Source organism: Streptopelia decaocto (genome assembly GCF_964273445.1).
Source record: "Streptopelia decaocto genome assembly, chromosome: 7".
NCBI classification, from domain to species: domain Eukaryota; kingdom Metazoa; phylum Chordata; class Aves; order Columbiformes; family Columbidae; genus Streptopelia; species Streptopelia decaocto.
The window spans coordinates 44309180-44324471 of NC_138661.1; the positions used below are offsets into that span (position 1 = coordinate 44309180).

Below are 15292 nucleotides of genomic sequence, written 5' to 3' on the forward strand. Positions count from 1 at the left end.
GCTTGAAAGTGAGAGGGAAATGTCAAACTCTGCTGTAGCAAAATCACCGCCTTGGAAAAAAAAAGAAGATAAAAAAAGCAAGCAAAGCAAGAAGTAATATATCTTGATCCTTTTTCCCCCATAAAACCCTGGGAGGCTGGTGGAAGGAGCGGAAAGACTGAGCTAAGCCTGCAGGAAATTAAACATGAAATGAAAACAAGCTCAAGTTATTCAATTCTCTCATCCCAGGCTCCAATTTCCCATTCCAGGCCACTGATAAAATGGTGTCCAGTTTCAGTGCTCAAGGATGAATTCTGGCTCTGTTCATGCAGGCTGGAAAGCAAAAGGCTGGTGGCCATCTCTGGGAAGAGAGGAGACGGCCTGGCCTGAAAAAGAGGGATGGGGTCCTAGAGACAGATACAGACAGGAGCTGAGCAGAGGCAGGAGGGCAGCGGGGCCAAGGGGACAGGGACAGGCAGAACAGATGCTGCCAGGGGAGAGCATGAGCATGTGAGGCTTGAATGTGGTGGGCAGCTCTTGCCTGCTGCCAGGCAGTGATGCAGAGGGGTGCTTGAGCACAGGGCAAGGGGTGCCGGGGTGGTCCCGGCCCCATGGCTGCCAGCAGCCCACTGTCACACATGCAGAGGCCAGCCTCATCCTCATTGCTGCACTGTGGCAGGTAGGAGAGAGAGGAAAATGACTTTTTCTTTAAGTTGGAGGAAGGACAAGTGCCACAATGCAGTCCTCGGCCATCCAGAGGGGCCTGGGTGAGGTCCTGGCTCAGCCCATCCACCCATGCTCTGTGCAGAGCATGTGGAACTTGGTAGCAGGGGCAGCACCAGCCGGGTGCCAGGGTGGTGACAGCAAGACAGCGACCGGGAGCCTCCTGCTTTCTTCATCTCAGGCTATTCCCAGCCTCTTCATCCATTGCAGCACATCAGCTGTGCATGCATATGGATTTAGGTACCAGCATATGGCTGAATGTTTATGAAGACATGAAACATTTTCTGTTCTGTAGATTTTTATAGGGCTGATTTGGTACATCAGGGCTTATCAAAGCATTGTCTGCAGGAGTCAGATGCATGACACTACCCTACACCCCCACTCTGATCCGTAACACTGAGATGCAGCACTGAGATGACTGCTTATCCCTGCATGAAGTACCCACTCCCGACCCCAGAGGACACTCTGCACTGACTGCTGCAACCTCCCCTGCCACATCCCCATCCCGTAGCAGCTTCTCTTGACTAAAGGTGACAGATAATGAAAAGAAAATGGACTTTGGTTTGGTTTTAGATTTGCTGTTTAAAAACAGATGTGTTCTCAGATTGAGGAAGCCAGGAAATACTTCGGTTGAGTTGCTTTTTCCTGACATTTTCACTTATACATTGCCCTGCCTGCCCTGTTTGCCCTGGAGCACTGTGGAGGCCTGGAGAAACTGTGCTGCAAGATACTAAGCAGCCTAAAAGCACTTGGACCAGAGGAGAAAGGAGAAATTTAAAAAGTGGTCCAAACCTTGTTGCAAGTGTTTTGGAGCAGTGGCTCACTGCCAGCCCTTGGAGCATCTCCAGTGCCCCCAGCACCAGAGCTTGGACAGAAGACACTCTTCAACCTCATGCGATGGTTTGCCACAACTTCCAAGCCCACCAGTGGGGATTGCAATTTGGGAACTGCCAGCTTACACCTTTTTGCTCTGCAGGCACCAGTTCAACATGTAAATGAGGAGCAGCAGAGGAAAAGCCCGTGCTGGAGACCCTGCTCCACCTCAGCTGGTCCTGGCAAACCTGCCGGCGGCTCCATCAGGCCGAGGGAAGCCCAGCGCACAAACCGCGCACTGGCGGTTTCAGAGGTCACACCGCAGAGCCGGGCAGTGCCATGGGGGCCTCTGCTTGGCCACCCCGCCCCCGGGTGGGTGCCCCGGGAAGGATGCGCAGGAGGGCTCCCCCACATGACAGCACAGGTGTGGGGCTGGCCTGGCCAGCCGGTGCCTTGGCCAGGCAAGGGAATGGCCGCATATGCCTGGCATATGTTTGTCCCAGCCTCATGCACAGCCAGTGCTCTGCTCCCTACCTGCTCTCCACCCCTCTGTGCACAGCAGGGCCTCCTCCGCCAAGGAGGAACTGGGTCACCACCGCTAACTTTGAATCTGCAGATCAAAGCAGCATGATCTGGGCCAGCCTTAGGACTGGCCTGCAGCTGGGCTGGAGCGGCTGTGCCAAGAAGAGGTAGAAAAAAAAGCAGACAGATGCCTCGGGCATCAAACCTGCTCCAGTAGGATGCTCTTCATGTGCAGTGTGTGCTCAGCTGGGATAACATTAGGACCTTTTTGCTGGTGCTTTATGCACCCGCTGAAAATCCTCACAGAGTTTTTGATTCAGGGTGGGGGTGTTAAATCAGGCTGCTACTTTGGATATGGTTAGTTTGGCTGGCTTGTGGATGGCTGATGCCAGTGTCACTGCCGTGACAGTGCTGCAGGGTATTGTACCCTACACCATCCATAGCTAACATGAGGAGGAAATGCCCAGGAGCTGCACCATCCACTTCTCGCACCACACAGACCCCAGTGCCTGGCCAGACCCTCAGCTGTCTGCTCGTACCGTGGGGACCATGGTAGAGAGCTGTGAGAGACCAGCATGAGGCTGCCTGTGCAGTGGGGAGGGGGAAACTGAGGCAGGAGAGCTTGAAACAAGTCTTTCAGCACAAGTAGGAAGGTCAGCTCAGACCAAAAACTACAGACTCTCAGGCTTGTCTCCCTGTGGCAGCTTCTAGGTGTACTGACACAGGCTGCAAATGTCACCACTCTCCTGCCCCCCCAAAAAGCCAGCCTGCCGCCCTCCCCTCTGCCAAAACCCCAGCTCGCTGAAGACGTGAGCTGGTGAAACCGAAACCAGTGTCTGTTTTCCTCAGCTGCCTGGGAAGCAGTGGAGGGGCCCCGCGGCTGGGCACAGGCAGGGTCAAGCTGCTCCCCAGCAGTGCCAAGCTGCTCCCTAGCAGTGCCCTGGCCCCCCTGCCCCCCCCCGCCCCCAAGTCACCGTGTAAAACTTGAAGCAGAACCGAGCGGCTCTTGGACTGCTGCTTTCACGCACTGGCGTGACCTGCACAACCCAGCCCCTGGTGATTGCCTGCATCTCTCAGTGCCTTCAAAGCGGCTCTTGATTGATGTGTTTCCCTGACTCACAAGTTTCATGAGGCTTTGAAGACACTGGGCCAGGCTCTGATCTCTCTTATGCCGATGCAAATCAGGAGCAATGGTGCTGACAACAGTGCAATAATCCACACTGATGTCAAGCCAGTAAAAATAAGGGCAGAAACAGTGTTTCGGTCTTTCCTCTGCCTTGAAGGGATCTGAGCAGCACTGTGAAGCAGAGATCTGCAAACCCTGCAAAGAAAACTCGGTAAAGCGAAGGACACGTAACTCTGTAAAGGGCACTTGCCCTTTCCTGCAGCTAAGAAAGGAAGGGGTGTTACACATTTTATTTTTTTAAACAGTTAAGAGAAATAAGACTGAGAGTTGAGTAAGAAGTGCCAGCTCCCAGCCAATGGCACCACCACGGCCAGGATCAGGCCTGGGGGAAGCCCCAGCACCACTGGTTTCAGTCTGGCAGCAGCACACTCAGATGTATTTGTACTTTTCAGCTGAGACTGGAGAGCTGTGGGCAGTGCCTGGGTAACACTGATCTACAGGCGTGAGCAAGATCGTTTATCCCAGGGCAAACCAAGCTGCAGAAAGCAAGAGCGGTGACTGTCGCCAGACACCAGAATCTGGGCATCACCTTTTGCCCAGGGTGCTCCCAGTCTGGGAGTGCAGGCTGGCCCTGGTGGGCACCCAGCCCTGGTGGGCTCCCAGCCACCCCTGCCTCCCCTGTTCACAGCCCGTCACCCTCTCCCCCAGGTGTGGTTTCAGAACCGGCGAGCAAAATGGCGCAAGCGGGAGAGGTTTGGCCAGATGCAGCAGGTCCGGACCCACTTCTCCACCGCCTACGAGCTGCCCCTGCTCACCCGTGCTGAGAACTATGCCCAGGTGAGTGCGTCCCCCCGCTCCAGTCTGTCCGTCCCTATGCCTGCTGGACACACCACCTCTGCTCCCAGTCCCCTCAAACTGACGCTTCGCTTCTCAGGTTCATCCACCTGCCTTCAGGCGGGACTGTGAGAGTGCCGGGGCTGGTGTTATATTACCAAATCCTGAAGGACCAGGAATTACTTAGCTGGCGCCCAGCTCCCTCATGCCCTGGCCCAGTGCAGCCATCTCTAAAGCAGGGACCAAGGCCAGCCCTGTGGGACATAGTGCAGCCACCTTTGGGCACAGGTCACCCTGCTCAGCACATCCTATTACAGTGTCCTTCTCCCATCACGTGTGCTGCTGCCCACTAACTTCCCACTGATTTGGAAGAGCTCCTGAAGACTATTTGAGGCCCTGAAAACAGCAGTTCCCAGGAAGCCTTCCTGTTGCCATGCCTAGGTTTCCATGCCCCTTCTTTAGGTAGCTGGACAAAAGCATTTTTCGCCTGGCTAAATCCCACAGCCATCTCCCAGTGATGGGCTGTGGTACTCAGAGTGCACTCAGAGACGTACGGGGATGCTTCCCAAGGGTCTCATGGGTTTGTGCTCCAAAGGAAGGATGGGAGAAGCCCTGGTAGGGTATCTAGGGCTGCTCCCAAGGACTGTTAAGATTGTTCCTGCCTTGGCCCCGGAGGCAGGTGACACAGCTCCCTCTCTCCTTAACCTCCTGCCCTGGGAAACCTGTCACCACAGTAGCCTCCTAAGCAGTGGGCCAGCCCCATTTTCACAACACTGCCTTCAGATGCTGCCAGGGTGGATGAGTATTCATTAGTTCAAGGGCTAGGCTGTGCTGCCACAAAGCTCTCCCTCTGTACTGCTGATTCCTCTTCCTGCCACCCAGAATTTGCTCGAGGGTGCAGTTTTGAAGGCATGATGCTCTGAACCTGACTTGTCCTCACAGTTCTGCTGGGAGTACTCCCCCCACAGTGCCTCGGCTGTCAACTACCTCCCCAGCCAGGGCCGCACCAAAGCTCCCCGCAGCCAAGCCAAGAGCGTTTGACCTCTCTCCTGCTTGGCATCCCCCCCGAAATGAACAAGAAGCCCTTATGAAACAGCTGAGAGATGCCAAAGCAGCTTTTCAAGCAGAGGACACTCTCAGCAGCCTTTTCAGCACTCTCTTTTCTTGCCTTTTGTAACTTATACTGCTCCCTCCCTCCATACTGCCCTTTGCTCCCAGCCCCAGAGATTGAAAAAATCAAAAGCATTTACAGGAGGTAAGAGATCAGAGAGGCCCAAGGGCGAGTGGTGCAGCGGGCCAGTGGGATGAAGAGCCCTTTGCTCTCCCTGCTTTCATCCTGCATGCCTATCCCCCCGCTGCAGCACACCTACCTCCACTGGCAAATACTGAGCCCTCCTCTCTTCTTTTGAGGTATCATTTAATGATTGACACTGCAGGAGACCAGAGCCCAGCACGAGGTGGCCCCATAGGGCTCTGCTCTGCAGCAGGGAGGGCGATGCTTCCTTGTTCCTCAACAGGCAATGGGCAACAAGCACTGCTGGGGAGAGGGGCAGGGAACCTGTCTGTGCTGGGAACCGTGGGCAGCTCAGCTCCAACAGGAACATTGCTCTGCTGCAAGAAGTCTCTTGCTGGGGGCAAAGCAACCATGAGCTGGAGCAGGAGGATGGATTGGTGGTCTCACAGCATCTCTTTCTGCCTGATCCTCCTCTAGTGTGTAGTCCCACAGAAACACTGTGGATGACACCAGGTTTCCAGTGCTAAGAGCTCCAGAAAGTGCCAAAAGTACGAAAGGAAAAAAAAAAGCAAGCTGAGAGAAGGGGAATGAATAAACAGAGAAACAACACGGCAGAGCAGGGGCACAGTCCTGCTCCCCTGTCCGTCTCCAGCACTCCTTCCCCTACTAGGGCTGGCATACAGATTTTGAAGGGCACCCGCAGGATCCAGGGGGCTGCTGATGCTGCTGCTGGCGGGGACCAGGGTACTGCACCCTGCAGGGCACCAGCTGCCCCTGGCATGCAGGGCTGCCTCGCAGGGTGCTGGCACGGGCTGGGACCGGACACGCTCTCTCTGCTCCAGCCTGCCGCTGGCTGCATCCCACGCAGGGCAGCCCTGACACTTCTTTTCCCATCCCCAGATCCAGAACCCCTCCTGGATTGGCAACAATGGCGCTGCCTCCCCTGTGCCTGCCTGCGTCGTCCCCTGCGAGACAGTGCCCTCCTGCATGTCCCCCCATGGTCACCCCCACGCAGCCGGTGGCGTCTCCGAGTTCCTCGGCGTCTCCGGCCCCGGCAGCCACGTGGGACAGACTCACATGGGTGGCCTCTTTGGCACAGCTGGGATGAGCCCTGGCCTCAATGGCTACGAGCTGAACAGCGAGCCGGACCGCAAGACCTCCAGCATCGCTGCCCTGAGGATGAAAGCAAAGGAGCACAGTGCCGCAATCTCTTGGGCGACATGACAGGGCTGCAGCCCAGCGCCCACAAGACATGAAGAGAGCACATGGGGACAGCCGAATAAATCCATCCGCTTGGACTCCAGACAGCAGTTGCCTCCTCGAGGATTTGAATGCAGCACTTTTAGCTACCCTAGGTATATAAAGTACATATGTTAATGTAAGTGAAGTGTTTCCAGCATGAAAACGGCAGCTCCTGGCTTCCTGGGATTCAGGTGGGGAGAGGGAGGCTGTGGAGCAGCACCTCTTCCAGTGAGATCTGGGTTGGGATGTGTTCCCTCTTACCACCACCTCCCTAGTAACCTGGGCATTTTTTCTCCCTGCTCCTTTCTCTGACACCAGATTTGCCTTTCCAAAGAGCAAGAGCCCACTGGCATTTCAGCAGCTTCCCCCATCCCATCACACCCCATACACACACACACAACTTCCCCTCCTATTTTGTCAACAGTGTTGCTCAGATCTGTTCTGCCCTGAGCAGGGGACTGGATGGGGACTCTGGCACCAGCAAAGAGGCACTTCTCAGGCTGCTCCTGTCCTCCTACCAGGAGCCACAACTTCCCACAGCTGAACAAGGAACAGGGCTGTGTGCACCGGGCACACAGAAGGCAACATTATCTCATCTCCTTCTACCCTGCTTTCTCTCCATCTTGCAGCCTAAGATGAAGCACAGAGCCGCAGAGGCCTGTGAAGGGGACGCCTCTCTTCCCAACATGACTCGGTGACACCATGCTGGGAGTCTTTGCCAGCTCTTTGGTCACCTTGGCTGGAGGTGCATCCCAGCAGATGATAGGTTCTCAGTATGGATGGCTGCCCCAGGAGCACCTGGCATTTGCTTTGCCATGGTCGTGGTCAATATTGAGGCTCACGTGCAAAGTGAGGCAGCAAAATGTTTCCTCTGGCTTTTACTGTGTCAGGAACTACTATCCTCAGTTTAGAGACAGCCAGCTATGGGAGGGGACTACAGCTGCTGTGTGAATTCACAGGTCCCCAAAGGGACTGCTCTGAGAAACAGGTCAAGTGGTAGCACACAGACATGGTTGTGTGAGGCCATTGAACTGCTCATACACCTCCCGGGGTCAGATACGTGCAATGACAGGCCCTCCCTGCAGCCCTTGACCAGACCCCCACTGCACGAAGCTGCTGCGGGCATCTCTGTGCAGTGCAGGGAGCAGGCTGAGAAGGGACCCAAGGCTGGATGAGGTGATGCTTCCTCATCTTCAGCCACCTCAGATCCTCTTCACCTTGCAGAGGAAGCAGGAGAACTTGCCTGGTTTATCTGAACTAATATGCATCCTCCACTTTTCCCTTCCAGTGCTCTTACCTGCACAGTGCTGTTAGGTAAGAACTCCTTCACAAGATTAAATATTTTCTAAGCTTTGGAACATCCTTTCACCCTACTGAATTATCAACAGGGAGAAGCCGAAGGTTAGCTGAGCACTGTCAACCACATGTCAGGTTCCACTTGAGCCGGGGCAGCCATCTCTGAGTTTCACAAGGGAACTACAGGATTTTACTCCCAGAAAAATTTGTATGTCACCCTGCCATCCCTCCTCATGCTCAGTGTTAGGGAAACTTGTAGTTCAAGGCCCAGGAATTTTTAATGGTCTTTGAAAAGGCTCCAAATAAGCTATAACCAAATGTCAGGTTTCAGGTTAACAAGGTATACAAGTATTTCCACAGTGCCTAGACTGCCATACACTACATAGATCAGCAGTGTCAAACTTATTTTCACTGGGGGCCACATCAGCCTCACAGTTGCCTTCAAAGGGCTGAATGTAATTTTAGGACTGCATAAACGTAACTACTCCTACATCCTGACACCCCTGACATATATGATACATCATTGCTAGATCAAATGTAATATGTATTTACTGGAATAAGAAAAGACCAGCAGTACTGTCTGTTTTCTGTCCTCAGAAATGTGAAGAGATGCCTTCCTTGGTAGCCACAGGGAACCAGCTCACATTTAACCCCACCGTGGCTATGACCAGGGCCTCTACCATCATAAGCAGCCAGTACTTATGTCCCAGCCTAATCATTCAGCCGAGCAATTGGGTATGATGGCTTAGGTGCTGAAAGTGATGCTGATCACTGACCCAGATAGGATCACGCTGGCCAGTTAGAGGTGTCCATCACCTGCACCGGGCACACAGAAACCACTGAGGGTCTCGGGCCACCCAGGCACCAGTGGCAGGAGGCAGTTTCTCCAGCGGATTTTGTTTAGGCAGCTGAGTGCAGTGCCAAGAGCATCTTCCCAGGTACACCGGGGAGTATGACATGTCCCACAGTCAGCAGGCAATCCTGTGAAGGGCCACTGTCCAAACAGCCCAGTAACATTACTGACATGACAAATTATTATAGCACCAGGCAGAGCTGGGGAGCGAGCAGGCACGTGGGGATGGGTCCCATGTGGCCTGCAGGTATCGAAGACAGGGAGGTCGTAGCCATTCAAGAGGTTAGCTGCATTCCCTACTAAAGTTAAAGGGTAGCTTTTCCTCATGGACTTACACGGGGCCAGGATTTCACCTGAGCTGTTTAACAGCCCAGAGAATTAAGTGCTGTATCCCTTGTCTTGTTAGAGAGAGAGGAGAGGCTCCTGGCAGCAGACTCGGCGTTCACAGAGGCTTGGCATCCGCTTTCTCTCACCCTAAAATCCATGTGCAAAGCACATGTTGGACTCACTCAACCTATTTTAAACACCACCATGTATGCCTGGCCCTGAGTCTGCCTGAAAGCATCACAAGGTGAGGGGGGATGTCGTTCTCTGGGGTCCCCTGCTGCTGGGCTTCCCTCCCGCTGCTCACCGGGCTCTGCCTTGCTTCACTGGGCACTGCCGCCACACCAGCACAGCCCCTGGCGCCCACGCCTGCGGGTCACGCCGCAAGGCATTCCCCTCAAAAGCCTCTGAAGGCAGCCATTCAGGCAGTTTTTAGGACATGTGCATCTGTATTTACACATTTTTAAATTAATTTAAAAGTTTTTTAAAACTAGCTGTTAAATTAACAAGAAAAGCTGTGTAAATATATATATACTTTTATATATATGTATCTTAATCTAGCCAACCTGCGGCTACTGCATTTCTTAAGGGTCACAGGGTCAGTGCTGTTCTTGCAATCTCAAGTTACCACATGATGCCTTTTTTAATTATTATTATTATTAATACCTTTCAACTCTATTTATGACTTTCTTCTCTATTTATTTTTTATTTAGTAAGTTACCCTTGTCCATACATCGAGTTATGATTCCCTGGCTTGGACTTGCCTTCGAAGCTGCAAGCTTCATCCCCAGCTACTGCCAAAATGTCTCACCAGGCCTGGCTGCCCAGACACCTGCCATGTTAGTGCCCACGGTGGCATCTTCTGTGGGTGCAGCACCCAACCAGCTGGGCTCTCCCAGCCTCTCTCTGGCCTTACAAAGGCAGCAAAACACTCTCCCCGAGCAGTCCCGGCCCTGGCTGTGAAGCAGGTACCCCATGAGGGGGCTGCCTTGCATTGCCCATGGTTACAAACACCACAGAGATGTCCCAGAGCTTTGAGACTAGGAGGAGGCAAATGGTGAGAGCAGCACAGGTCCCTGGCGCTGGCTTGTGGGTGGTTGGGTGCCACTCGCTGCTGAGTACTCAGAGGCACTTCTTGCCTACAAGCAGTAGTTAGTGCTTTGGTAGCTACTGCAAACCAGTGGTGAACAAGCCTCGGGGTTTGCTGGGCTCTGAGGTGTCCAAACTCTAAGGGCTGCTGTGCCTGAAGAAGCTCATGGAGAGAAGCAAGATGGGGTCCAGGTTACCACTCCGGGACGTTACCCACCACCAGCCCTGCCGCCCCCACACTCCTCACAGGTTTGCCAGCCAGCAGCAGGGCTCCAGCTGCCTCCTCATGAATATACTACTCAGTTCAGGTCTCATGGCCGTAGCACCTACCTTGGTGGAGCCCAGGGAAAGATGAACAAGACAGCAAGGTGAAGGAGAACCAGCGTCCCTCTCATCTAGAGCTCACAGCAGCGTGTGAGCAAGCGTGACTCCCTGCCAGAGTGCGCATCCCTGCCAGAGCACACCTGGCCGGAGCTGTGAGCGTGGGCAGGGTGCAGGGAAGGCCATGTGTAGGGACGGCGCGTCACACATGAGGTCGCAGAGCTGCAGCATGTGTGACTTCACCTGCCCCACCAGCCGCGGGGATGCAGAGCCCACGCAGGCCGGGGATCCCGCCCTGCTGCCTGGTAGGTTTCTCTGTCAAAGCGGGTGTTTTGGGGTGGGGAGGTGCATTTCCAGGTTTCACAGAGTACACCCAGGCCAGGCAGCATGTTGTAAAACACTCTCCAAACAAAGACAAAAAGGTAGTTTCCTGGAAAAGGTTTAAAAAATAATCAAGCAGAGGCAGAGCCCTGTGTTTATTTTGCTGCTCTGACTGACACAGCAAAAAGCAAACAGACCAAAGGAGAAATTAAACCCAAATGGGAAGGGGACAGAATTGGATGGAAAGTCATTCAGCCCTTTGCAGCTTCCTGGAGGGAGCTGGGAGCAGGCGATGGAGCAGCCTTGCACCCCTCAACTCTTTGCTGGTAACATGGTCCCCCACTCCCCCCACATAGCTAGGTAGGTAGGTAGAGCTAGGACTTTTATACTACTGATTTTGAAGGACAGTTTTCAATGTATAATAATATATCGGTTTAGGTGTGCAGTGTTTGAAAGAGAGACTGGGAGAAAGACAGAAAACAAACCTCAATCAATATTATGATGTTTTTTGTTGTAAAATATTGTAACCTTGTATAAACGCAAACTTTTTTTTCTTTAGCTTAATGGCCTGGGGTAGAACATATTAAAAACAAGTTTTTTAAAGTTCAGGTAAAAATTTTAAAAATCATTTAAAATGTTGCCATGTGAGGTTTGTGCCATGCAATGTTATTGCCTATGCAGCCATGTATTACCAGTTCATTACAGTGGAATATTAAAAAAGAGCAAAGAGTCTTGCAGCTTGGTTCTTTTTACCTTTTTTGTTTTGTTTTGTTTTAAAGTAAGTTATTGCACTTGCAGCTTTTTTTGTTTTGGTTTGTTTTTTGGGGGGAGAGGTGCCAGGGACTGGCATTTCTGGGCACCAGTTTTTATGTTTGCAGTTTTCGACAGGAGCAGCATGGCTGGGAAGGACCCTGCTTCCCAGCCGAGGAGGCACAAGCACTGTTGTTGTTGGTTTGGTTTGCAATAAACTCTTTCTCTTCTCTCCTCTCAACTACAATCTGGCTGGTTTGTTCCTGACTCATGACAGATGAAATGCGATCAGAGGGGCCTCCAAAATCTCAGGTTAATTGAAGTTGGCAAAAAATACTAACAGTGCCCTTTTGAACTGCTGACACAGCGCAGGATGGATTAGCCGGGGGTATATTAACAACAGGTGGCAGCTCACGGACCCACTGCCTCTCCCCCTACAAAGAGATGGTTCACAGCCAGCAGTGGGACACGGGAAAGTCCTGCCAGCCAGCTCCGGGCTAACTGGGCCTCTCCGCCTCGGAGAGCACCACTGCTCGCTGGGCCACAGGGCACCATGGCCACAGGGAAGAGGAGGATGGTCTCAGGGCTCAGGAGATGCTGTTTCTGGCAGCGTTGCAGCCTTGCAGGGCTCCTGTGGGCCTCCCAGCCCTTCCCAAGCAGTCCATAACATGGCAGCAGACAACCCATTATGGCTGACACAGGGAGAAGTGAGTTGGCACCAAGCCAGCTGGTTCCCCATGCTACAGCATGACGGCTTTGACACAGCACAGCCACGTTCCAGGCATTGCGGCATGAGGTCTCCCGAAGTCCAAAGAGAAGACACCCAGGGCTGGCGATGGGGGGACCTTCCCCTTGAAAGTGCTCCTTCTCCCATTTTCCACTGGTCCACTCATGCTCCCTCCCCTCCCAGCTCTGCTCTAGCAGAGGCCTTCAAGCCTCACACACCCTCCCAGGCTGCAAGGCAGACCAAGGCCTCAGGGAGAAGCAAAGGCTTGTCTCAGCCCCACACATTCCCAGAGCACATCTCTTGCCCCACCCCGATGTGGGGAAAACTGGCTTCTGGGAGGGCCCTTTCTGCTGCTTCTACCCCATCAATAACTCAGCTGAGATCTCAGACTCCACAGAACCACCAGCACCAGTAAGAGCCCAAGCCCCTGCACCCAGAGGCAGGGTGAACCAGAAAGTGGCTTTTGCATTCAGGCAGAGCTGAGAAGGTGTCCAGCAGCTGTCAACAACCCATAGAGACCTGCAGAGCCCCTCTGGCCTTTCTATCAGTTGGCTGGGAGCATCAGCTCAGTTCAGATGGAGCATGGCTGTTTTCCATCTCACAAAGAAATGGATAATGCAGGTGCTGTTGCAAGCTTATCCATTCCTCTCACTTGTAGGAGAAAAATTCCTTCCCTCCCCAGGCACTCAAAGCCAGATTCTCCAGATGTTGGCAAAGCTCAGGCTGTTGAGAGCCTATAAGCCAGTTTCAGTAACATCCTACTTGTACAGGTTTACGTCAGAAATTGCTCCTGGCCTGAACATTGCCAAAGAGCTAAAACATTTCTCTATAAACTCTGGAGAGGGGCAGGACCCAGATTAGAAACGTGCATTCTTTTCTTGAAGCTGCACTTTCCTACTGGCATTACAGGAGTTGTTTAAAACACATGGAAAAATTTTGCTAGGAGGTGCAGGTATAGCACCTAGGTTAATGTGTTACTTCTCTGCTGGAGAATATGACTCTGAGGCAGGGCAAAGTTCGGGCAGTTTTAATGAAAACCAATTTTTTCTTCCTGTAAACTAAACAGATTTGCCTTTTTTCTTCCTCTTTTTAAAAGCAGGTTATTAATCTTTAAGCAGATGGATGTACAATAATCTTCTCATTGGCATGGAAGGTAACAGCCATGCAAGGTGCATCTATTTACAGCCAGCTGGAGTCCACATGTAAAGGTGTTGCATTTAATCTGAGACAAACAAGTGTTTATTATTTGTGAAAGGATCTTCCACTTTCTCTTGCTTTTCAGTTCGTAACTTACAGGGCAAAGACAGATGCTCCGAGTTAGCAATCTGCTCCTTCGCTGAGTCCTTGCTGGATTCCTGGATCTCATTTTACGGTCCTTTCTGCTTCAAACCTTTTGCCCTGCCTGTTCGCATGAAGTGTGGCAAAGGGGCTATTGTTCCCGTGAGTCTTCGGCTGAAGGCATCCAGCACTAACTGCGCCCAGTGCACAGCTGAGACCTGGCCCTCCCTTCCAAAGAAAAGTTTCGCAGAAGACCTCTAAGTTTTCCAACAGCCAGGTGAGAAATGGCGTTTTTCTTGAGTGTCTGGCTATACAGACACAGAGAAGGGAAGACAGCGCCGTTGGCCTGAAAACCTCAGCTGTCTTTCCAAGGGACTGTGTGCTTATCTACTCTACGAGCATGAGATGTTCACACTGGGCATGTGGATATCCGTAAGTGACACTTTTCAGTCAGTCCCAAGCTTTGGCTTTTAGTTTTATGGGTTCCCACTGCTGTACAGCATGGGGGTGGGGGGCAGAAGAGCTAAGCTTCATCTGTAAAAGCACAGGGTGCAACAGCAACCACATCTCATAGTCACACATGGATAACCTCATGTGGGTCTGTATATCCCGAGTTCTTCACACCTTTGCTGGTCAAATGGTCCAGCTTTTACCTTTTTTCAGTCCCCCACCAAATAAAATTTAGAGGAAAAAATCCAATAGATGTGACTTAGAAATTGAACGGATATTTTCTTTTTCTTATGACTCTGTAGAAATAGTCAAAACTTATTCTCTCTCTGTAGAGACACTGGGTTCCCTCCTTGCCCAACTTAACTGTTGTCTCCTCCCCTGCATACAGTCTGGTACTGAGCACTGATTGAAGGTGATAGACCTAATGAAAACATGATCAAGTTGCCCTGATCTCAGTCCACAGTTACTGCAGAGCTGTCATGCTTGTCTGGAACAAGAGAACTTCCTACATATGCAAGTAAACATGCATTTAGAATGAGTAAAGGAAATTGGAAGTAGAATTACTGGATCCTTTTCCAGACAAATGAAGACAGCAAGCAGGCAACTTTGCAGGGAGAACTTTTGAGCTGCACTGTTTTCAGTCAGAAAACTCCCTGCACGTCGCTATCTCCATGCCACCCTACTTAATTACCTCAATTGATGCTGTTATCCTTTAATGGGAAACATAAGTCACTTTCAAACCAGCCACAAGAAGCTGCAGACAGGGGAATCTTGAAGATCAGCAGAAGTGGGACTGCCTTACAGCCATTTCCATCAGGCTGAAATTACACAGAGTGCACCAGGAATGTCTCTAAATGGCTTCAAGCCAGGGCAGGCTGAAGCATGCCAACACTGAAAGTCAAGGCTAACGGTCCCCTGCCTTGATACTCAGCCACCCAAAACTCCAAACAAACATCAGTTCAGACAAAGTGTGGCCATTCTGCAAAAACACAGGCTTGCAATACTTGTGTTCAGTCCTGTTTTTATCCACACAACTCCTAAGGCCTTGGGTATATCACAGCTTCTCTCCTTTTGCTAATCTGCAATAACAGGTAAGAGGTTGATCTTACTCAAGCAGGACTGTGAAGCTCCATTTATTGAGTTCAGACGCAGCAGTGGCAAACATCACAGAAAGAACTTCCAGAGTCCTACATCCACTGCCAACAGCATCAGATACAACTGAAGGATCCATGATGCGACAGTAAAGCAAAAGTGCTCCAGGTGATTTCCCTGTTAGGCAAATGCTCTCTATGGATCATGATTACCTGCTTGTGGGGTAACTTTCACATCCCACAGAAAGATGCAAAGAATACTGTGTTCAGAGTTGTCTGGCAATTTTTGACATAAATTATCTCTTTCAGTCTAAAAATT

At 51.8% G+C, this 15292-nt stretch overlaps 1 protein-coding gene across 1 annotated transcript in view; it reads left to right on the forward strand.

Annotated features, from left to right (window-relative positions):
- The window catches only part of ALX4 (ALX homeobox 4), a gene marked incomplete at its 5' end in the record, with an annotated part of 40694 nt that extends 34104 nt beyond the window's left edge, over positions 1-6590 (forward strand). The window contains 2 exons of the mRNA XM_082058585.1: positions 3872-4000; positions 6132-6590. Coding sequence (XP_081914711.1) covers positions 3872-4000; positions 6132-6455 — 453 coding nt within the window. The 3' untranslated portion in view covers positions 6456-6590. The remainder of the gene's footprint in view (positions 1-3871; positions 4001-6131) is intronic.
- Between the last annotated feature and the right edge of the window lie 8702 nt (positions 6591-15292).